Genomic DNA, 25,795 nt, shown 5'->3' on the forward strand with positions numbered 1-25,795 from the left:
TAACTATGACGATTGTCATGAAACTGACATATAAAACTGTATGCAATAAGTTTTTCGCCGAATAATTTCTGTAGTTTCTGTAAAACTGTTTGAGAAAGATTGCTGGGACTGCACCTCGATTCTGTCATCGCCGACAGGCCGAAACATTCATCGGCTTCCCCTTCCCAACAAACGAATGAACTCACCCAGCCCTTTGGTGACTGCGCGTCTGCCGCCGTATCCAACTCTAATTTCAGGATCTGACTTTCCCCTCTCTTTGTTATTCTGGAGTTATTTGCGGACTAATTTGATGATGTTACGAGAATTTTGGCATGAGTATCTCCGACAATCAAAGGATTACAGTTAACAACACTTGTGGGCTAAGTTAATTTTAATAAGTGTGCTTATAACCTAACTGATTGTGTGTAAATTGAGATAATTTGGTATTAAAAGTGTTTATCGAGTGCTTGAAGCTAATATAAAATTCTGTATTACTGTCAAATTATTAATTACCTGCCGAAAACCAGAATGAGTGTGTTCTTGAACAAACTTCTGTTTGTGACCAAGCTCAGCACACTCATGTTGGCAGTGTGGCGTTTGCTCATGCTGCTGAGCACTTCATAGGTGTCATCTGGAACAGGTCTCTTGTTGGTTTCGGCAATTTTGCGTATCACAGAAAACGCTTTTTTTGTGTGTCCCTTGTTAAGCAGCCATCTGGGTGACTCAGGAAGGAAACTGTAATAGTTGTGAAAGTAACAAGTAAATAAAGTGAACAGAAGTTTTCATGGATTTTTATTATGCATAAACATTAGCTTTTTGTCTCTGTTGCCATTAAAGCAGTAGTATGTTACTTAAATGTCTTCAAAATTGAAAATCATAAATTTCTTGACAGGTAAAATTTATTTAACATCATACAATATATAGTCTTGATGCAGAAAATATGACAGTTTCAATATATTCTTGGCAAATATTTAGCGACGCCAGATGATTACAGCCGAGGCATCATGAGCTTCAAATACACGTATACTCCGAAAACTCTTCTGAGGTCCATGGCAGAAGGTATTTCCCGTTCTAGCAGCTGTTAAAGATTATTCCCATTGCATTCACGTATGAATGATTGCTTGAACGCCTCTGCGCGTGCCGTAGCCAGCCTAATCTTATCTCCGCAGTTTCTACGGGAGCGATCCGTAGGGAGCTGTAGTATAATTCTAGATTTCTCTTTTAAAGCTGGTTCCTGAAATTTTGTGAGCAAGTTTCCACTGAATAGTTTGCGTCTGTCTTCTACTGTCTATCACTTAAGTTTCTTCAGCTCTTTCGTGACGTTGTCCTACGAGTTAAAAAAAAAAACTGGTGCTCATTTGTTCTATTCTTCTTTATATGTTCAGTATCCATTGTTAGACGTGTTTCGTGGAGGTTCCACAGACGTGAGCAGCATTTTAGGATGGGTCACATCAGTATTTTATAAGCAAACTATTGGTTGCATCTTCCCAGTAACCTTTCACTGAACCGAAATCCGTCACCTGCGTTACCTACAATTGAACCTAAGAGATATTTCGGTTTCATATCCCTACGGATGGTTATACTTGTCTGAGTCGACTGATTCCAATAGTGACTCACTGATAATACAGCCGTAAGACACTACGTTGGTGCACGAGTTCACATTTCTGAACATTTAAAGCAAGTTGCTTTGTAATCTTATCAAGATCTGACTTAAGATTTTTCCAGCACTTCTCAGACAGTACTTCATTATCGACAACTGCATCATCGGCGAAAAGTGGGCGAGGCTCAACTAGGAGAAACTGAGAATACTAGGGGGATGGAGGGTGGATGGGGGGAGGGGGTACATCAGGAGGCACCAATGATTCGTGCCACCTGAGTTCAGTGGCTTTCCTTGGTTCATACAGGCGGCTCTGGCTGATGTGGTGGAGACAGATAGCCTCGCCCGTAGCGTGGAAGCAGAGCAAACGTTTTACAGCGTCGTTCCCAGAAACGACTGCGATTCTTTCTTTTGGAGTAGAGAGGAAGGTCTGAGGCTCAGACGGTTCTGCGATGGTACCGGATGGAAATTTCTAGACCTTCGCTACTGGGTGGATAACTTTAGTGTTCCCCTTAATAGACGAGGCGTGCGTTACACGCTACTATCAGAGTAACGGAGTACATGTGACGTGCACATGTGGGCTTTTAAGGATAGAGAAATCCTGCCACAGGCCCGATGAGATGCCTTATCAGTCCAGAGGAACATTTGTCAGAGCAGCAAATCTGGAATACAAAATCTTAATATTCTATAATTTAACTGCTGGAGTGTCTATGGAAAAATAGTGGAACTAATCTCGCTTATTAACGGCAACTATGGCCAAATAGTATTAGGAATAGAAAGACAGCTGAAGCCAGATGTGAACAGCAATGAAGCTCTGAATTCCTATTGGAATATACATCGCAAAGATAATTTGAAAGCTGGTTGTAGAGGCGTTTCTCAGCCACAAAATATGCAATAATATCTAGTTAAGGTAGTATGGATCGAGAATGTGAAATAATTTTGATGAATATGTTAGAGGTGCATCAAACATGGTCAGCGGATGTTTTTACAGACCACCTGTTTCAGCAACAGTAGTGGCGGAATAGTTCAGAGGAGCCGGCCGCGGTGGTCTCGCGGTTCTAGGCGCTCAGTCCGGAACCGCGCGACTGCTACGGTCGCAGGTTCGAATACTGCCTCGGGCATGGATGTGTGTGATGCCCTTAGGTTAGTTAGGTTTAAGTAGTTCTAAGTTCTAGGGGACTGATGACCACAGATGTTAAGTCCCATAGTGCTCAGAGCCATTTGAACCAGTTCAGAGGAAACTTGGAGACTATTTCACGTAAATTTCCTGGTCATGTTATAGTTTTAGGTGGAGATTTTAACTTACCAGTAATAGACAGGAAGACCCAACTTATTAGGATGGGTAGTAATGACAAAGAATCATTTGAATTTGTTCTAAGCTCTTTATACGAAAATTAGTTTGAGTTGTTAATCGGAGAATGAACTCACAAAGAGAACATCTTCGGCCTGCTGATAACAAACAGATCCGAACTTTCCGACTCAGCGTAGAACAGGTATTCAGTGATCAAAAGGCCGTTACAGCATCACTGAATACTGCAGTAAATAGGCATACAAAGAAATGTAGGAATATCTTTCTTCTTGGCAAGAGCTACAAGACACGATTTTAGATTATCTAATGGGGCAGCACGACGACATCTGCGTTTCTAAAAACGTTGAGTATCAATGGACAAAGTTCAAGAGCGTTGTACTACACGGACTAGACTGGTATTTGCCTAGTAAGTTGCGACGTGACGGGTGTAAAAGACCCGCCGTGGTTCGACAGCCATGTCAGAAAACTGCTACAAAAGGAAAGAGAGCTTCACTGCAAATTTAAAGGCAGCCCAAGTCCCACAGACAAACAAAAGTTAAAAGAAGCCAAAATTAGCGTTCACCGCATGCGAGAGTAAAATTCTGTCTACCGACATGAATGAAAATCCTAAGAAGTTTTATTCTTGCGTTAAATCAATAAATGAATCTAAGCCATCTTTCCAGACACTCTGTGATCTTAAATGCGCTGAAACGGAGACGACATAGAAAAGGCCACAATTCCAAACGTCTTTTTCCACAAGTGTTTCAGAGAGGACGATCGCACTATAGTTCCTCCTTTAAATCGTCGTACGAACGACAAAATGGCTGATACTGAAATAAAAGACCATGTGATAGGAATCAGACTGAAATCACTCCGCAGAGGGAAGGGAACTAGACCTGATGGGATACCAATACGATTCTGGACAGAGTATGTGAGTATTGAAAGAACATAGCCCTCTTCTAGGAGCAGTGTATCGTAGGTCATTGGAGGAAAAAGCACAGGTCATCCCTGTTTTCAAGAAAGTTGTCGAACAGACGCAAGAAACTATAGGCCTATACCTGTGACGTCGGTCAGTTGTAGAATTTTGGAACTTGTTTTATGCTCGCGTAGTATGATATTTCTGCAAGTCGAAAATCTCGTCTGTAGGAACCATCATGAATTCCGAAAACAACGATATTCTGAAAGCCAGCTCGCTCTGTTCGCCCACGAGATCCAGAAAGCAGTAGATAGAGGCGCCCATGAAGACGATGTATTACTTGACTGCCATGAGGCGTTCGACACAGTTCCTCACTGTCGCCTAGTAAAATTACGAATACATAGACAGATGCACCCTTTATTATGTGATTACACGATTGCAGAACAATCACCGGAGGCAGTTATTTCCACATAACATCTAGGAGTATGCGTACGGAACGATTTGGAATGGAATGATCACATAAAATTAACTGCGGTAAACAAATACTAGACTGAGAATTATTGAAAGAATCCGCAGAAAATGTAATCCATCAGGAAGAGAAGTAGCTTACAAAACACTCGTTCTACCAGTACTTGAATATTGGTCATCAGTGTGGGATCCGTACCAGATAGGACATAAATGAAACAGAGAAGATCCCCAGAAGAGCAGCATGTTTCGATAGAAGTTCGTTTAATAAGGACGAAAGCATCACAGAGATAATCGACTTATTCCAGTGGCAGACGCTGCAGGAGAGGCATTCTGAATCATGCCGAAGTTTGTCGGCAAAGTTTCGAGAGCGTACGTTACTGGAAGAGTCAACAAACATATTTCTTCCCCTTATGTATGTCTCGCGAAAAGGCCTTGAAGATGAAGTTGGAGAGGATTCGAACCCACACAGAGGATTGCAGGAAATCGTTTTTCCGCGCACAACTCGCGACTGGAACTTGAAAGGGGAAAATGACTGTGGTACATGTATGTCAGTGGTACATATACTACCCTCTGCCACACATACCGAAGGGTGGCGTGCGGAGTATGGATGTAGATGCAGATGAAGATGCATTGTCTGCGATGTCATTCCTAAAGGACGTTATTAGTAAGGGTCCCAACACATTTCCCTGGGGCACACCTGAGGCTACTTATACTTCTGTCGACGACTCTCCATTTACGAAAACATGCTACACCCTTCCACCATCCTGAACCCAGTCACAAATTTTCATTGATGCTCCATAAGATTATACTTTAGATAATAAGCATAGGTGAGACACTGTGTCAAATGATTTTCGGAAGCCAAGAAATACTGCATTAAGCTGACTTCCTTGAATGATAGGTTTCAGGTTGTTATGTGAGAAAAGCGCTAGTAGGATTCTCATGGCCGATGTTTCCGGAATCTGCGCTTGTTGGGATGATTCTTAGTCATGGAGCAGTAGAGCAGGACTGAACAAATGTTTGATACTAGGGATATTCGGAAAGTAAGCTCCGATCGGTCAAGAAATGGAAACCACTGTGAAAATCTAATAAAGTTTTGCACATATGTATTCGACAGTGTCTTTAGTATCCCTGTCGGTTGCATCACTTCGCTCTTTTCAGTTCTGAGCGCACGGTGAGCACATAAAGATGCGTAGAAAATAGTGTCTCCCTCCAAGTATGAGGTCCTGGTGAGAGATTTCGCCTGATGTTATGCAGCCCACATTACAGAACTGTAATACGGTTCCTACTTCGTGACAATTCTCGGTAGCAATCTGCAGGGACAATAAAAATGCTCCTGAAGCGTTTTCGGTGGGAAGTGTTTGATCACCCGCACTACAGCCGGTAATTGGCTCCCTCTGTGTTTCATCTATGTTCACATTAACTAATGGCTATGAAGACAACATTTTCGCGCAGACAACGAGCTATAGATGAGCGTAGAGAATTGGCGGGAAGCACAGGCGGGTGCTTTCTATGACGAGGCTATTGGAAAGTTGGTATAACGGTGCGACAGATGTCCTAGCTGGAGCGGCGACTATCTAGAGAAGTAACGGGAACATGGAACCAACTTTCGCAAATAAAACATTTCTGATTTTCGATGTTGTTTCCATTTCGCGACTGATCGGAACTTCCTTTCTGGACAAGCCTTGTATTACAGCAATTTATAGAAACTGTGAGAGTGTAACTGGTGCCAGTTACAACAGTGTATCTTCAACCCACTTGAGTACAACATGGATGCATAATTTCGAAGAGACAGATTCAGTCTCGTGAAAGAAGTCTCTGGCTGAAATTCGAAACATATGTTCTCCTGAGAACAGTTTTTATGTTACAGTTATGGTCGAAAGCAGTCATCGCTGGTCTATTCAAAAATCATACACGGACGCTACAGCTACAATGAGGAGGATTCTAACAAAGAGGCATGAAATTCAGATCTGTCTATGTAAGATAGAACTTTTAGAGAAATTATATACTCACAATACTGTCTTGCGTTATCGAACGAGTATTGCTTGATGTTAACAACGGCTCTGATTTTTTTTAAACTGTTAGTGTGAGAAGAAATCGATTTCTAACTAACAACTTCGTAAGAACTTCGCTGAATAATAAAAAAAAATCTTTGCTACCTTCAACACCCAGCATTAAGTGTGATTTGCTGCGTCGTATCAAAAGAAACTTGTTTTGTAGTGAGGGGAGTTGCAAGAACTGTAACATCGGCTCGTTAAGTTATTAGCACACGTAACCAAACTAATTTCTACCCTTACAACATAGTAATCAATGGAAGTCATTCGTCCTTTCACACAATTATGGCATTTCATAGCCTCTGAGGTATTCTGATTTGATTACTCGCAGTATTTTCTATTGGTGCATCTCAAAAGGAAATCAAATAACTGAGAAGAAGAACTTAATTACAACCCTGCAGACAAAGTTTTCACGGTGCAGGCCACCACCACCTGGAGGTTACTTAGACTACTTTATTCTTAACTAAAAGAATATTTCTCACTTATACGAGGGTCTTTTCGAAAGTTCAAAATGGTTCAAATGGCTCTAAGCACTATGGGATTTAACATCTGAGGTCATCAGTCCCCTAGACATAGAACTAATTAAACCTAACTAACCTAAGGACATCACACACATCCATGCCCGAGGCTGGATTTGGCCATAGCAGCAGCGCGGTTCCAGACTGAAGCGCCTAGAACCTCTCGGCCACAATGACCGGCATTTCAGAAAGTAATGCCTCCTGTTTTTTGGGTGACTTTGGATGTCCACACCAGATCTCGTTGGTGTAGTTGTTTTGCTTGAACCTTCCGCTTTCATATGCAGGTGGTTCCATTGTTCTGCGGTTGTTGGTGCCAGTACATGAGTGTTCCAAAATGGAGTATGATATGAGCGCGCGTATAAAACAATGATGTCTGATTCAGTTCCTCACTGCTCAAGAAATTTCGCCGACTGAAATCCATCGACGCTTGCTAAAGGTGTATCCAGACGATACAATAGACGTGAGCAATGTGAGGCGATGGGCACCGCATTTTCAAGGTGTGCATAACAAGCCACAGCCCGGTCGACTCTGCACAGTTGTCATCCCTCGCAATGACGAGCGTCTTGATCAACCCTCATACCTGCTGATCGGTGGATACCGACCAGACAATTGTGTGAAAAGCTGAATTTCGGTTGTAATGCCTTGGAAACAATGTTGGAACATCTTGATCATCGCAAAGTCTGTGCGCGTTGGGTCCCGCGGATGCTTTCAGGAGAACAAAAAATTCATCGATTGGAAATTGGTTGGGATCTGCTGGAGCAATATGGAGCTGAAGGTGACAATTTTATGAATAGCATTGTCACCAAAGATGAAACTTGTGGTCACCACTAAGAGCCGGAATCCAAAAGACAGTCCATCGAATGACGACATGCGAATTCTCCGTCAAAGAAGAAATTCAAAACACAGCCGTCTGCAGGCAAAGTGATATGTTCAGTCTTCTGGGATAGCTATGGTGTGGTTCTTTTGGATGTTCTGGGGCCTGGAGAAACTGTCAATTCAACACGCTACAAGGTGATACTGACTAAGCTAAAAGCCCGAATTTTCAGGGTAAGGCCAGAGAAAAACACCCTTCCACCTGCAACATGATAACTCAGACCCCACACCAGTTTTGCGACCACACAGCTCATTGTAAAATTCAGCTGGGCTATCTTACCACATCCACCGTCATTTCCGATTTAGCGCCTTCAAACTTGCATCTCTTTGGGCCTCCGAATGGTGGACTACATGGTGAACATTTTCAAGACTCGAATGCCGTTGTCAAAGCTGTAGGGAAGTGGTTGGCTCAGCTGGTTCCGATTTACACGAGGGCGGCATGTAGGCTCTGATTCGTTGTCGGAAAAAGTTCATAACGAATGATGGTGACTATGTGGAAAAATGACAGTCTGTAGCTGAAATACTGCTCTATTTAGTTGCGCTGTTGTGATTTATGTATCTCCTGTAGTTTCCATGAATAAAAATAGGAGGCATTACTTTCAGAACGACCCTCGTATCTTCACTGTCAGTCTAACTAATGGTCTGCATGCCGTGTCGAACCATCACCTCAGAATAAAAACAGATTGTTCTGGAGAAGGATGCTGAAGGACAAAGTTTACCGACTGGCGCCTGAATGACCAATGGAGTGAGTGGGTGTGGAATCACATGCTGATCGCAAGCCAAGTGCAGAGTGGCGTTCACGAGGCATTCGCTCTCTCATCTCTCGGCGCTCGGCGCAGCTTGACGTGTGCCCTTCCCTGCCCAATGATTTGAGACTTCGTTCCGTCGCTGATGGACACCCACCACGACAAAACAAAACCGGCTGGTGATTCACCAACTCCAGAGCGCGACAGGCTGTACTCCGTACTGGACAATATAGTCAGCTGTGGCACCTTTTGTCCCATTTCTAAGTGCCTCGCATGCTTACAATTCCTGACAACCACTCTGGCACCCGCATGTGACAAGAGGCTCTCGGAATGTGTATGCTGAATTGGAACGCTTCTATGCAATGTCATCTGCAAGATGAGATTTAGTTCTAACACCCAGTTGTATGTTAATGATACAATACGTGAACGTAATTCTGTCGCTGATCGTGTTATTCTGCATCGATTGGAGAATTAAAGCTCCCTTGCACCACAATGTATTAAAAGAAATTCTCCTATTTACATCAATCGTAGTTTCTGACCGATCATGCATGTTCCACATTAATACTTGATTCTAATACTTCTACGTGACGATAAAGGATGACAGCCAAAAACAGTTGCAGGATAAAAATTTATTAAAATTCTTGACCAAGGTTTCGGTACATATAAATATACCTTCATCAGAAGTAAAAAATCTAAAATTACATCATGCAATGGAGATTAATAAAATAATTGTGCCAAAGGCGTCGTCAATTGTTTTATTAATCTCCACTGTATGATGTAATTTTAGATTTTTTACTTCTGATGAAGGTATATTTATATGTACCGAAACCTTGGTCAAGAGTTTTAATAAATTTTTATCCTGCAACTGTTTTTGGCTGTCCTCCTTTATCGTGAAGAATTTCAAAAGTTGCTGTTGCAGCCATGTTTAAAAACTTCTTCGTGAAATACATACTATAAACGGAAAAGCTACTATTTACATACAAATCGAGAACAACTTACCTTTGGCAGGTGAAGAGAAGAAAACATGGAACTGATGACGCCAACATAAAAGTTACCCAGTTTCCAGATGCCCAAGCGATGAGGGGACTCACCATTGAACCCACACTCATCATTAAAGCGAACTGGAAGTTGATATTCGACCGGTACATGATGTCCGTCAGCTCAAGCCCTGCAATTTTGAAGTGGTGTCACATCATTGGAAAGACGCACTAATTTTGAATTTACAGCTATCGGTTGGCCGCCGTAACACGTTGTGAAAGCCGTACGAAATTTCATCGAAACGTCAGCCATCATCAGGAGACACATAGATTTATTTCCCAGGAAGTGAGCGATATGCAGCTCATACATGCAATGGAAAAGCGCACAACGACGCTGTGTCGATCTGTTCTCCCTGCGACGCCAACCACATCACAGTACTTCAGCATTTGTAGCTTTTGACACTCTGCATGAGGAAATCCTCCCATGCTGCTATGTATTACTTTTATTGTTCAACTAAAACTGCTGCGAAAAAAACCTGAGACAGAACCAAGGGATACAGAATGCACGTTCGAACGTGAATAGTGCAGTGGAAATTGCTGATGTCAGCAGAAAGGACCTTGGGCGAATGAAACAGGTTTGTTTCCAAACAGGACACACAGAGCATATCGTTGACATTTGTACTGCTATGCAGACATTACCAGCATAGTGTATTGCTGATGCAAAGATAAATGGGAGTAAGAAACCAGACGAAATGCAGTTACTATACTTGTGTGCAAAAATTAAGATGAAGGTAACTTTCGTATGACGTGTCGCTGCCAACTAACAGAGCTCGACGAAACTTGCACCATACGTAGAAAGAACTGCTACGTTATAGTACAGAAATTAACTGGGAGAAACACACAATGAGACCAACAGAAGTGACGCTTTAATTCAAAGACAATAATTATACTGAAGTCATCGTGATTTGTGATGGTACCATGGTTATTACAAAAGGCGGGACGTGGATCTCAACAGGATGTGTGATCACCAAGGACGGCAGCATATGCTCTGAACGTAGTAGGGCGTCGCATTGCTGCACCTGGGTGCATTAAAGTGGAAACAGGAAGTGCACGAAGACCACTGTCGAACATCATCGTTTTGGTGGCCCAGGTGTTACGTTGTGGGGAGGTAAAGGGTGGGGCAGATAAAAGTGGCCCAGAGAGCAGAGTTCCAGGATACAAAGAAAGACAGCAGAGAAATGGAAATAAAGTACTAACTTGACTATATCAGACGTTGAAGGCGACCACCGTTCCCATTTTGGCACTTTTGAGCCTTGGTCACCGAACTGCTTACCTCGGATCGAAGCTGAACTGCTGGAATTGTAGCAGTCTCATGCGAAGTGTTCGGCTGCAGTTCTTGAAGACTATGAGGGCTGTTGGATACGACTTAGGTTTGAGAGCTCCCCACACAAAGTAATTGCACACTGACAGACGAGGTGACCTGAGTGGTCAGCTAGAGTCGCGATTAGACTGCAGGTTCCAAATGGAGTATCCGTCCGCGTGATCGACGTGATCTGCCGGTCTTTTACGACTGCCATCGGCTTGATTTTGTCGGACTCTGAAGCATTTTCTGCTGAACTGCAGCCACATTTTCTGGTGTGCGCGCATGTTTCGGAATATTTATGACTTGTTCAAAACAGATCCTATCTGACGCCATTTTCGGAGTAAGCGTTGCATGGCACTCATTGCCGGCACTTTGACAGCAAACAACTGACCACACCGTTTCCACGACTTTGTTTTCAAGTAACTTTCCACAATGAACACCCGCTACTCCAGTGTGAGGACCATTGTCTCCTTTGCACAGCTCCACTCACACTGACACAACCCGTACTACGCTCTGAACTGGTGTGGATCTCGTGGCGGGCGTACACGTGTTGTGCACGTCACCGTGTGCGGTTATATGTACAGGGTGTTCCATTGATAATGACCGGGCCAAATATCTCACGAAATAAGCATCAAACGAAAAAACTACAAAGAACGAAATCCGTCTAGCTTGAAGGGGGAAACCAGATGACGCTATGATTGGCCCACTAGATGGCGCTGCCATAGGTCAAACGGATATCAACTGCGTTTTTTAAAATAGGAACCCCCATTTTTTTGTTACATATTCGTGCAGTTCGTAAAGAAATATGAATGTTTTAGTTGGACCACATTTTTCGCTTTGTGATAGATGGCGGTGTAATAGTCACAAACGTATAAGTACGTGGTATCACGTAACATTCTGCCAGTGCGGACGGTATTTGCTTCGCTATACATTACCCGTGTTAAAACGGACCGTTTACCAATTGCGGAAAAGGTCGATATCGTGTTGATGTATGGGTATTGTGATCAAAATGCCCAACGGGCGTATGCTATGTATGCTGGTCGGTTTCCTGGACGACATCATCCAAGTGTCCGGACCGTTCGCCGGATAGTTTCGTTATTTAAGAAAACAGGAAGTGTTCAGCCACATATGAAACGTCAACCACGACCTGCAACAAATGATGATGCCCAAGTAGGTGCTTTAGCTGCTGTCGCGGCTAATCCGCACATCAGTAGCAGACAAATTGCGCGAGAATGGGGAATCTCAAAAACGTCCGTGTTGAGAATGCTACATCAACATCGATTGCACACGTACCATATTTCTGTGCCCCAGGAATTGTATGACGACGACTTTGAACGTTGTGTACAGTTCTGCCACTGGGCACAAGGGAAATTACGGGACGATGACAGATTTTTTGCACGTGTTTTTTTTTAGCGACGAAGCGTCATTCACCAACAGCGGTAACGTAAACCGGCATAATATGCACTACTGGGGAACAAAAAATCCACGATGGCTGCGACAAGAACATCAGCGACCTTGCGGGTTAATGTATGGTGCGGCATTATGGGAGGAAGTATAACAGGCCTCCATTTCATCGATGGCAATCTAAATGGTGCAATGTATACTAATTTCCTACGTAATGTTCTACCGATGTTACTACAAGATGTTTCACTGCATGACAGAATGGCGATGTACTTCCAACAAGATGGATGTCCGGCACATAGCTCGCGTGCGGTTGAAGCGGTACTGAATAGCATATTTCATGACAGGTGGATTGGTCGTCGAAGCACCATACCATGGCCCGCACGTTCACCGGATTTCTTTCTGTGGGGAAAGTTGAAGGATATTTGCTATCGTGATCCACCGACAACGCCTGACACCATGCGTTAGCGCATTGTGAATGCGTGTGCGAACATTACGGAAGGCGAACTACTCGCTGTTGAGAGGAATGTCATTACACGTATTGCTAAATGCATTGAGGTTGACGGACATCATTTTGGGCATTTATTGCATTAATGTGGTATTTATAGGTAATCACGATGTAACAGCATGCGTTCTCAGAAATGATAAGTTCACAAAGGTACATGTATCACATTGGAACAACCGAAATAAAATGTTCAAACGTGCCTACTTTCTGTATTTCAATTTAAAAAACCTACCTGTTACCAACTGTTCGCCTAAAATTGTGAGCCATATGTTTGTGACTATTACAGCGGCATCTATCACAAAGCGAAAAAAGTGGTTCAACTAAAACTTTCATATTTCCTTACGGACTACACGAATATCTAATAAAAGTGGGGGGTTCCTATTAAAAAAAAAAAAACGCAGTTGATATCCGTTTGACCTATGGCAGCGCCATCTAGCGGGGCAAGCATAGCGCCATCTGGTTTCCCTCTTCAAGCTAGACAAGTTTCGTTCTTTGTAGTTTTTTCGCTTGACACTTATTACGTGAGATATTTGTCCCGGTCACGATCAATGGACCACTTGTCCGGACCACTTTTATTTGCCCCACCCTGTGTAACGTTGCAAGAGCTTGCTGCCTTCCAGATCTCTGAACCGGTCAATGTTCCTGTGACACTGTGCTCCTTTCCCGTAAGCGTCTTTTCACGATGCTCGACGGCATCTAACTGCGCAAGTGGAGGAGCTCTCGAGACGAGAGGGCATTCAGCGAATGGACTGACCTGTCCTTCCCCCGGCTTCAGTCTCATTAAGTACCTGTGTGAAGAAGTACTGCAGAACGCCACATGCACCAATGACTATCCAGCAAATGTCAAACACGCTGGTGAGGAATGGAACGCTCTACGACAAGAACTCCTAGCCAACTTTATGGCGAGATTGAGAGCATGTTTCGGTGCACACACTGGCGTCAGTGGTGATCACACACTTTATTAAGAACCACCTCTTGCCATTTTTTATGTCGAGTAGACCTTCTTAAACCGCTGTTTTTCGATGTAATTATTGCCTTTCAATGAAAGTGCCATTACTGTTCGTCTCATTGCATATTTCTTTCAGTTTGCTTCCATACTAAATTCTAGTAGTTCTTTCTATGTATGCTGTAAATTTCATCGAACTATGTCACTTGAGACTCACACATCACGTGACTGTTACTTTCGTCCTTAAATTTTATACTCCTGTGTATTTAACGAGCCACCGTAGACCAAGAGTTCCTTATACCAAAACTTTAGAAAATATACGTGAACAGCAGTGAACGACTAACCGAAATAGTAGATTATATTGCGCAGGTGATCGCCAACCTGTCATGTCTACCAGTATTGTAGCTGCTCCAAAGAAATCATTTTGATAAATGCAGAACTAAACAAAGAAGAGGCGTTACTACTGACAGCCAGATTCTGCAGGTGAAGCTATAAAATTCTACAAACGTACCCCAGGTTGATAATGTCGAAGTACTAAAACGAAGCAGTTATCGTAATGGAGATCATATACAGTATTTTAACTCAGTACACGTGACCGTGAGCGAAACAAGTTCTCCGTTCGTGGAAAAAGATAAATACCGTTGCAAAACAATGTGCAATACTGCCCCTGATAAATGTCTGGAATACCTTGAGCAACTGTTTCCCAACACACGCTGATTATCTTTAAAAAGCCTGTTGGCGGTAGTGGGGTAGTGGTGACAAGAATAGCATTACAAGATTAAAAGCTAGGAAAAAAAATTCTGTATGCGCTGTTCTGTTCCCCCCCCCCCCCCCCCGCCCCCCGCCCCCCAACGCCGGAGGTTCGAGTCCTGCCTCGGGCATGTGTGTGTGTATGTTTTTAGCATAAGTCAGTTTAAGTTAGTTTAAGTAGTGTGTAAGCCTAGGGACAGATGACCTCAGTAGTTTGGGCCCTTAGGAATTCACACACATTTGAACATTTTTTTCTTCTGTTCCGCGCCGTAGATTTTTCGTGAAAGCTTTGGGATCAAATCAATGTCTTTCGTGTCAATATGTAATTTAATAATTTATCACTTTATGCAATGGTCAACAGCTAAGATAGATAAATCTCAAGTTTATCGCTCTACTCTGGTGCCGCTATGTTGCCATCTATGTATCATGACTGTTCACTGTGACATCTTCCAACGACGCCCTCAGACGATCTGTATATTTTTGCCCCCGGTTGCTGTAGGTTCCACGGACCTGTCACGTAATCGCCTTGCTAATTTTTCTTCATTTCCTTTTCGACACTGCCGTAGCTCTCATATTCGCTCGACACTGGTCTTTTTGTGTCTTTTAGGTTACTTTCCTCGCGAGCTTTCCCGTGATTCCGAGGGTATTTGCGAGTAACGTGAGACATCTTTCATTGGTTTTTACTTTTCAATTTAATACTGATTTTTCAATTTGGGTCCTAGCAGTGCTCCACAATGACACCCGAATCAATGTTTCAGCGAAACGTGTTTACACGCTACATCGACGAAGCTAATACGAAAGAATCATGCGTATGAGCCTGTGCTGGTATGATGACGTCACAGTCAAAACAAATACTACGTGACAAGTACATACAGACATGATCTATTCGTTTTGGGCTGAACCACTGCGCGCTATTAGTTTCCCAGTTATTAGTGATTCAAATCAGACCTAGCTTTCAAAAAGTGGTTTACGGTAGAAGACTGCAGCACCATTCCCCCTTTCAATTATCGAACAAACGCAAAGATGGCTCACATAGTGTTTAGTGTATCTGGGATTGTAAAACAGTTAGGATACTTAGACGCCATGAAGGCATCTGGCCCAGACGGTACCCCGTAAGATTTTACGTTGACTATGCTACAAATATAGCACCATTATTATCCATCATCTATCAGAGATCATTGGAGCAGCGGAAAGTTCCACGGGACTGGAAGAAGGCCCAGGTCATAGCAATCTATAAAAAGGGTAGAATATCAGATGCACATATTTACCAGCCAATTTGTTGTGTTCAGACATAATGACCTTCCTAGACTATGAGAAGCTCATCTGCAGGAACCAGCTCCGGTTTCAGGAGACAGTGGTCATGCGAGACACAGCTGGCCCTCTTTGTGCATGATACACAACAGGCTCTAGATACCGGCTCCCAGGTTGATGCCGTATTCCTCGACTTTCGAACGGTGTTAGACTCAGTTCTGCACTGTCGCTTGCTCCAAAAAGTGCGCGCCTACCGTCTATCCGATGACATATGCGGTTGGATAGAAAGTTTTCTGACAGACATGGAGCAGTATGCCGTCCTGAACGGGGAGACTTCAACAGAAACAAGCGTAACTTGAGGTGTGCCCCAGGACAGCGTAATAGGTCCGCTGCTTTTTACGATTTATGTAAACAAGCTGGCTGATGGTATTGACAGCGGCATTGGATTGTTTGACGATGATGCTGAAGTCTACAGGAAAGTAGTATCACACGAAGGTTGTGAACAAATCAATGAGGATTTGCAGAAAATAAATGCTTGGTGTAATGGCTGGCCGTTATCTTTCAATATTAGTAAGTATAAACTACTGCGCATAACAAAGGGAAAATCCCCATTAATGTACGAGTACAAAATAAATGCCCACACTTTGGAAGCGGTAACAGCCGTCAAGAATCATAGTGTGACTATTCGAAATGATCTCAAATGGAACGATCAGATTGTACAAGTAACGTGTAAGGCGAATTCTAGATTGCGGTTTATTGGTAGAATCCTGGAGCGATGCAGTTCTTCAACAAAGAAAATTGCTTGCAGTACTTTAGTTCGTTCAGTCTTAGAGAATTGTTCGTCTGTGTGGAACCCTTACCAGTTGGGTCTGATTCAAGAGACTGAGAAGGTCCAAAGAAGAGCGGCAAGATTCGTGACTGGTTCATTTAGCCATCGCGAGAGCGTTACAAATCTCATAGAAATTTTGAAGTGGCACACTCTTGTAGATAGACGGCGCGCTATGCGGAAGGGGCTGCTAACTAAATTCCAAAATCCAATCTTCGCCGAGGATGTAGAGCATATATTATTAACACCAACTTTCATATCGTGCAATGATCACCATTCAAAGATAAGGGAAATTAGAGCTCGTACTGAGGCTTCAGACAGTCGTCTTTCCCTTGCGAGATCCGCTAGTGGAACAGAGGGGGCACGAATAGTGCCTTCCGCCACGCACCGCTTGGTGGCTGGCGGTTTTATATGTGTAGATGTAGATGTATTTTCCGACACAAGAAAGTTAGACAAGAGGATAGACGTTTTCACGTCAAACAAATTATCACAAACGCAGAACATCCATGTGTATCAAAGATTTGACTAACACGATTATTAATCTATTGCCATCGAAAAACATTGTTCACCTCCAACACTCAGTGAAATACTGAATGTATATACAAGTTCAGGTATATTTGCCAGTATACGCTGGCAACATACATACCAGGCTGGAAGATGCCGTAGTAAAGGGTTCATTGTGTCCATAATGTGGCCAATTTTACTGGTCAAATGTTTAAGCGGAGCGCAAAACAAGACTCCCTGGAAATTACACAATGGATCTTTGTTCGAATTTTCGTAGCCAAACGAAGAGTCGGAAATGGGCAAACAAACGAAAAGTGGGAATGGGTAAATAGGGTGTAAAATTGACCAGCCTGAGATCTAGTTCTGCAAAAAAGATTTAATTGCTTGAGAGTAACCAGGCTAATTAAGAAACTTAATTAGTGATTTGAGGGAAAATTGAAATATTTCATGGAACAGGTGCTGCTAATATGTAAATGAAGTCTCAAAACGTTTATCTCTTCAAGGTGCAGCTATTTTGCGCACTGGTCTAGAAATTGCGGAATTCTTTTTTTCACGTCGAAAAAATAAAGTAAATATCAAATTGCCGAATAAACTGACAGTTGTCTGCTTTCTGCTGATCTATAGAGGCCCCTCATAAACAACATGAGAAGGCTGCAAGGATGTTGTAGGGTGCATTTTGCTGAGAAATAATTTTTGAGAAAAAAATTCGATACGTGGCGCCGTTTCCGATTTAATTAGCACTGATGTTAGGTAGTCAGGCGCAAATTCAAGAGGCCGACCAGAGGCCATGCCGCACCACGTGTTCTTCGTTTTGTTTCCTAAAACCGAACGAGAGAACGATAGGACGGTAGTAACGATCGAACGCGAGTCATGGACCGAGCAGTCTCGTACGCTGTCATCTACACTATGAGAAAAACACACCAGTTGTATGTGTCGGGTTGCTTGAAATTGCGGCCGCAACGGCCAGATACGCTAAATTCAGCGCTAATTAACTGGGAAACAGCGTAACTTATCGAATTTTTTCCTTCAGAGTAATTCCTCTTCACAACCTACCCTGCAACATCCCTGCAAGCTTTTCACACTGTTTCTGACCACCCTGTATACTTTTAATAATAATAGAATACCGACCGACATTTAAATATATTACAGTTCATGCATTCTGAGCAGCTTAAAAATAAAATAAAATTAAGAAAAATGTCAAATGTTTTGTGCAATGATATATCTAACATTAAAAAATAAAATAGTAAGGGAAACAGTCGGTGCAACCTATTTATTGTACATTATTCATAGGTGCGTTTAATGTTTCACTAATCTATTTCATTTCTTACTTTTAGATAATCATTTCACAAAAAATATACTGTCTTTTTTTTATTTTTAAAAATTTAATTTTACCTTTGAGGCAAGCTGTCCGTCAACTGACACGGTCGGCAGTTAACGTAACGTTTGTCTGTGAATCGTCTTAAATTTATTAAGTTTGTTATCGTATTATAACATTTTAATGTACTGTTTTTTTCTGAGAGGAAACTGGGGACCAGTCAAGCATTTGCCTAACTGGGCGTGGAAAAATGCGTGAAAACCACATTCAGGTTGGCCAGCGTCCCAGACCAACGGTCATTTGTCAGCCAAGCCAGGTGATTTCGTTCTCTGTTTGGCTCATATCTCCGCCTTCCAAGCTAGCGCGGTGCCTGTTAAGCTGTGCGAGCAGCAGAGTGGTGAATATATTCTGTACAGTAGTAATAACATTAGAAAAAAGGCTAAGATATCGGAAATAATACATTTTTGGTACCATTCAGGATATCTTCTTTGGAGTAGTAATAACATTATAAAAGCGCTAAGATATCGGAAATTAGACATTTCCGGTGCCAGACTGACTGAAGGGGACCGGTTAATCGTGATAAATAGAGATTCGCGCGTTTATGACAGAAATCACACAGTTAGTATTTGGTGAGCTCTCTAGCGACATTCTAGCGAAATGTGACCAGAATATTCCGTGAATTAATCCGTCGCTGTGTAATGTCAGTCACTTGATCGAAAACTTCCGTGTAAATAGCTCATTGATTAAGTCGAAGAGGGAATAGAGGATGTTAGGAGGCACATGCACGCCACAAGAAGAACAACTGGGAGTTTAGAAGCATAGCTCTTCTCTAGTTCAGTCCATGAGTGCAACTGTAAGCGCATTAGAGCTAGTACGGAATAACACCTTCCACTACGAAGAGCGTAGTTATTTCAGAATTGTGCAACGTGTTTCCCTGCAGCAGTTTCAAGAGTCTGGAAGACTTGTATAGTCGACTTTCACCATTTACTACGTCCTTAGTTTCCTTAAGCCGTAACTTTCGAGGTGACTTTTCTGTAACGTACCCCACAAGGTATAGTTTAAACTGATACTTATGGAATAAATCATTTGAAATGTTTCATTTAAGTTATATAACATTCAGTTTTATAATTATTTCAGTGTTGTTTAAATACACCATCTTGAATTTATTGCACTAAGTAAAGGCTGCAGTATCACATAATTTCGTGCGGTTTTTGAAATAGTGCACATGGACAAATTTTTAGAGAACTGCATTTACATTATGAAAAGTTGTAGTATCTCTGTAGCAGGTAAATTCTCACATAGAACTAAATTCTAGAGATAAAAGACGCACATAGAAATTTCACTTGCTTTACAAAAATGAAGTTTGTAAATGTGGTGTCACCGCCAGACACCACACTTGCTAGGTGGTAGCCTTTAAATCGGCCGCGGTCCGCTAGTATACGTCGGACCCGCGTGTCGCCACTGTCAGTGATTGCAGACCGAGCGCCATCACAGGGCAGGTCTAGAGAGACGTCCTGGCACTCGCCCCAGTCGTACAGCCGACTTTGCTAGCGAAGCTACACTGACCAATACGCTCTCATTTGCCGAGAGCCTTCAGCTACGTCATTTGCTACGACCTAGCAAGGCGCCATTACCAGTTTACATTCAGTGTAATAATGTCTAAACAAGAGCGATGTTCTCCAATTGTGGATTAAAGTTAAGTATTCCAAGAACTACGTTCTTTTCTTTATAGGATAATTACTTTACCTTGTTCCAGACCACACGCCAATCTGCGTGAGCTTCACGCATGCCTTTCGGCTACCTCCGAGTGGCTTGGCTGTCTTGCTGCGCGCTCCCCCCCTAAACGTAAGCTTGCGAACTATACTATGACGCTGCTTCTCTTGGCGCGTGCGTCGTGTGCAACTGGCAACGCAGCAATCTCCCGCGTCTGGGCGGGCACGCGCGAGCCGCCAAGATAACAGAATTGAACTATAGTGCCTATAACACGACTTTTTTTTAAGAAGATATAGATTATTACGTGAAATCCCGAATTTCTTTTTCGTCGATTACTTGCAAGCAAGGGACCAACAAGGAGAATGGCTGCAGTGTGTGATACCTACATCACTTTAGAGATCGTTTCAACAAGTCGATCCACCGCAGGGGATCGAACGTTTTATGAGCGATGGATTAGTCGAGAAATTCCAGTAGCTTGGCCTTCCCGCTCACCTAAACTTAATCCCTTAGGTTTGTGGCTGAGCGACATTTAAAAGTATTGGCGTATTCCCCAACTTCCAATAACGTACACGTTATACAGGAGCGTGTATCGATACAAGTGAGAAAATCAGAGGCTAGCCAAGTGTGTTCGCACGAATTCGTGACTCTTTATGAAGAAGGGCTGAACGGTGTTTGAGAAAGAGTTTGGTTAATCACTCAGTAAATCTTTTAGTGTTGAAAGACACATGGCTATCAAAGGACTGGATGGTCCATATCTCATCAAGTATGTTTTTCCAGACATATCTTCAAAGATTTCGGGTTTTGACGGGTATTACTACCAGTAAGAATAGGGGACACGTGTGATGTAGAGCGAGGTGGCGCACTGGTTAGCACACTGGACTCAAATTCCGGAGGACGTCGGTTCAAACTCGCGTGCGGCCAGCCTGATTTAGGTTTTCCGTGATTTCTCTAAATCACTTCACGCAAATGCCGGGATGGTTCCTTTGAAAGAGCACGGCCGACTTCCTTCCGTATCCTTCCCCAATCCGGTGGGACCGATGACCTCGCTGTTCGGTCCCCTCCCTCAGATCAACCAACCAACCAACGTGATGTTAGAATTTCCAGTCTCACGAAGATTTTCAACTCTTCTCGTTTCTTCGACCATGTGGTGTCCTCCAGATGTTTCCATCTGATTGACGCCATCCTGCTGAGTACCCGAGAAGAGTTCAAAATATGAGGCACTTGTTTATGTACGTTGTTACTTCGATTGAAATAGAACGAACTGTGTTTACTTACAGATAAATAGATGTTATTCTAGGTTATCAAATGTATAATTATGGAAATTGGGTTTTGCCTTGAGCAAACACGATTCTCTTCGTTAGCACCATTCATTTTCCCGTGAAGTTTCACCATTTTCTTTCCTTACATTAAAGAGCTGTTCTGTCATTCGCAGTTTTAGCTGATGTTTTGCTCTAGTTTGTCATCTGCGATTTTCGCTGATTCCACGTTGTCGTGGCTGCACATAAACGGCACTCGATCGCACGCACAGTGTCACTGTTTACGAGATACGAACCCATTCCAAAGTACGGTGGGATTCCGCAGAATGGAAACATAAAAAACTGCAGGTGACGAGCCGGAGCAAAATATGAGCTGTACTGCAAACGACAGACATCTACTCAAACAAAATGTGAATCTAAGAAAATAAGATGAGCCCACTGACGATGATGAAGCTTCACTGAAATATGTATAGGAGTTAAAGAAGAAATTTATATTTGCTTAAGCCAGAAACCTATATTCATGATTACATATTTCAACGCAACCACGGACAAGAGTTTCAGCTACAAGATGAACAAGCTTCTAGAGCAAATCACTAATGGAACACATTACGAATCTTTGTGTACCTTCGTTAGGTCTTGAGATGCATGCTGAGTAGACTAATATAAAATATATTTCACAAATCTTACCGACGGCTGTAGTTGCTTCTGTTGTCGAACTATCCGCGGCAGTTGCAAGTACAGACAGCAGAATGAATAATGGATAAATATTTGCTGCGGGTACACTCAATGTTCGGCAGACAGCAATCAGGGAAAGAGACACGAAATACTGCATACGGCGACCAAACCTGTAAGTAAAATTTAAGCCATAAAGTTTTGAATGGATCTCCCTCCTTTCGTTATGCTATTGATTTGTGTAAGTTAAAACTAAAATACTGAAATAAAATAACTTCTAAGGAAAACACTGGGACCTAAAAGTAATAGTAATGATGAATACAAATAAAGATCACAGAGCTCCTTTTGAAAATTGAGAAGGTAACCGATGTAATGAGGGAAAGAAGACTACAGTCTTATGAACACATATACCGAAAGATATGAAGCAAGCAGATCTTCAACTTAGGAAATAGCTACAAATACAAAACTACACTCCTGGAAATTGAAATAAGAACACCGTGAATTCATTGTCCCAGGAAGGGGAAACTTTATTGACACATTCCTGGGGTCAGATACATCACATGATCACACTGACAGAACCACAGGCACATAGACACAGGCAACAGAGCATGCACAATGTCGGCACTAGTACAGTGTATATCCACCTTTCGCAGCAATGCAGGCTGCTATTCTCCCATGGAGACGCTCGTAGAGATGCTGGATGTAGTCCTGTGGAACGGCTTGCCATGCCATTTCCACCTGGCGCCTCAGTTGGACCAGCGTTCGTGCTGGACGTGCAGACAGCGTGAGACGACGCTTCATCCAGTCCCAAACATGCTCAATGGGGGACAGATCCGGAGATCTTGCTGGCCAGGGTAGTTGACTTACACCTTCTAGAGCACGTTGGGTGGCACGGGATACATGCGGACGTACATTGTCCTGTTGGAACAGCAAGTTCCCTTGCCGGTCTAGGAATGGTAGAACGATGGGTTCGATGACGGTTTGGATGTACCGTGCACTATTCAGTGTCCCCTCGACGATCACCAGTGGTGTACGGCCAGTGTAGGAGATCGCTCCCCACACCATGATGCCGGGTGTTGGCCCTGTGTGCCTCGGTCGTATGCAGTCCTGATTGTGGCGCTCACCTGCACGGCGCCAAACACGCATACGACCATCATTGGCACCAAGGCAGAAGCGACTCTCATTGCTGAAGACGACACGTCTCCATTCGTCCCTCCATTCACGCCTGTCGCGACACCACTGGAGGCGGGCTGCACGATGTTGGGGCGTGAGCGGAAGACGGCCTAACGGTGTGCGGGACCGTAGCCCAGCTTCATGGAGACGGTTGCGAATGGTCCTCGCCGATACCCCAGGAGCAACAGTGTCCCTAATTTGCTGGGAAGTGGCGGTGCGGTCCCCTACGGCACTGCGTAGGATCCTACGGTCTTGGCGTGCATCCGTGCGTCGCTGCGGTCCGGTCCCAGGTCGACGGGCACGTGCACCTTCCGCCGACCACTGGCGCCAACATCGATGTACTGTGGAGACCTCACGCCCCACGTGTTGAGCAGTTCGGCGGTACGTCCACCCGGCCTCCCGCATGCCCACTATACGCCCTCGCTCAAAGTCCGTCAACTGCACATACGGTTCACGTCCACGCTGTCGCGGCATGCTACCAGTGTTAAAGACTGCGATGGAGCTCCGTATGCCACGGCAAACTGGCTGACACTGACGGCGGCGGTGCACAAATGCTGCGCAGCTAGCGCCATTCGACGGCCAACACCGCGGTTCCTGGTGTGTCCGCTGTGCCGTGCGTGTGATCATTGCTTGTACAGCCCTCTCGCAGTGTCCGGAGCAAGTATGGTGGGTCTGACACACCGGTGTCAATGTGTTCTTTTTTCCATTTCCAGGAGTGTATATGTTTCACTGAAATTGACAAAGATATGAAATTGTAACGGACTCAAGAGAGAAGGAGCACAAAAGGAGGACCTCACGAAAGAAAGACGTCAGGAATTGGAATTGGACACAGGAAGAAAACGAACGACTCTCTCGAACGATGGAAGAAGTCTGGGAGCAAGGAAAATTAAACACAAAGGAGCATAGACAATGTTTATTTACGCTTACTACGGAATAGGTTATTTGGAGAAATAAATAAGTCAACAAATATAAATTAATATATAATTTTGTAGACAGCAGATAATTACGACAAGTTGAAAAGCGTTTCGGATTACGCTTAATGAAGAGAGACCGTAACATAATATCTTTCGAACCTCGGAGCAAAGCGATGTCAAGTGATATCGCATGGATGTAAAGAGAGCTTGAATGGGGCCATATGAAGTTAACAGCAGAGTAATTTCCGAGTAATAATTTTCCGATGTGCTCTGTCAATCCGATGTGGTAATGACCCCAAATCGCTCACCAGTACTGCTGAAAAGGACTGAGAAGTGTAGTGTGTGCAGTTTCCATAGTAGGTTTGTTGCATCTCCTAAACTGTCTACCAACAAAACGCAGTCTTTGGTTCCCCTTCCTCAAACATTTCCTTTGTGATAGTTCCAGTTGTTTGTAACTGTAATCCCAACGCATATAGCGGAATTTGCAACTTTTAAATTTACCGAAATTTAACGGAATTCTTTTAGCACTCAAGTAGGAGACCTCATACTTTTTATTGTCAGTTTTCACATCTTTCAGATATATTGTATAAATCATTTCGCAATTCATTTCGATCTTCTGATGATTTTACTTTACGGTATGCGTACGGAACGATTTGAAGTGGAATGATCACATAAAATTAATTGTTGGTAAGGCGGGTGCCAGGTTGAAATTCATTGGGAGAGTCCTTAGAAAATGTAGTCCATCAACAAAGGAGGTGGCTTACAAAACACTCGTTCGACCTATACTTGAGTAATGCTCATCAGTGTAGGATCCGTACCAGGTCGGGTTGACGGAGGAGATAGAGAAGATCCAAAGAGGAGCGGCGCGTTTCGTCACAGGGTTATTAGGTAAGCGTGATAGCGCTACGAAGATGTTTAGCAAACTCAAGTGGCAAACTCTGCAAGAGAGGCGCTCTGCATCGCGGTGTAGCTTGCTGTCCAGGTTTCGAGAGAGTGCGTTTCTGGATGAGGTATCGAATATATTGCTTCCCTCTACTTATACCTCCCGAGGAGATCACGAATGTAAAGTTAGAGAGATTCGAGCGCGCACGCAGGCTTTCCGGCAGTCGTTCTTCCCGCGAACCATAAGCGACTGGAACAGGAAAGGGAGGTAATGACAGTGGCACTTAAAGTGCCCTCCGCCACACACCGTTATGTGGCTTGCGGAGTATAAATGTAGATGTAGATGCAAACGACAGCGTCGTGTGCAAACAGTTTGTGAAAGCATCTCAAATTGTCTCGAATGAAAAACAGCCCACAGTTGCAGTAAATTATGTTTGTATGAAACCTTGACCATGATTTCTGCTATAATAATATAGACTTCTTCAGAAGTCCTAAAAATGATCAAAAACATCTAGACAAATGATACAATCTACACATGAACTTCAAAATTGACTAATTGCCTGATAAACGGTGCGATGTAGTTCACTGTGGTGAGCGCCACCTATGGTGCGCGGGGTGCGGCACACTTGACAAACGTGCGCCCAGTATAACAGAGGTAGTGGCGGAGGACATACGGTGCCGTATGTAATTTTACTTATGTTCGAAACAGGCTTATGTCTGTTGAAGTTATTTTATTGATCTTGACGCAGCCGCTGGGATAAGATATTTTTCATTTATTAGCTTATATGTAAGTAATGTGTTATCGCTTACCTAGTTTTGAAGTTTATGTGCAGATTGTATTACAGGTGTAGATGTTGTTTTGATCATTTTTAGGACTTCTGAAGAAGGCTGTATTTTTATAGCAGAAACCA

General features: G+C 43.3%; 1 protein-coding gene across 1 annotated transcript in view; it reads right to left on the bottom strand.

Annotated features, from left to right (window-relative positions):
- LOC126251692 (solute carrier family 22 member 7-like) overlaps window positions 1-25,795 on the bottom strand; it is a 92,830-nt gene that overhangs the window by 22,564 nt on the left and 44,471 nt on the right. The window contains exons 4-6 of the mRNA XM_049952278.1: window positions 21,931-22,088; window positions 9,436-9,604; window positions 493-714 (exon numbers count right to left, since the gene is read on the bottom strand). Of these exons, the coding sequence (XP_049808235.1) occupies window positions 493-714; window positions 9,436-9,604; window positions 21,931-22,088 (549 nt within the window). The remainder of the gene's footprint in view (window positions 1-492; window positions 715-9,435; window positions 9,605-21,930; window positions 22,089-25,795) is intronic.

This window comes from Schistocerca nitens, chromosome 4 (assembly GCF_023898315.1).
Source record: "Schistocerca nitens isolate TAMUIC-IGC-003100 chromosome 4, iqSchNite1.1, whole genome shotgun sequence".
Lineage (NCBI taxonomy): Eukaryota > Metazoa > Arthropoda > Insecta > Orthoptera > Acrididae > Schistocerca > Schistocerca nitens.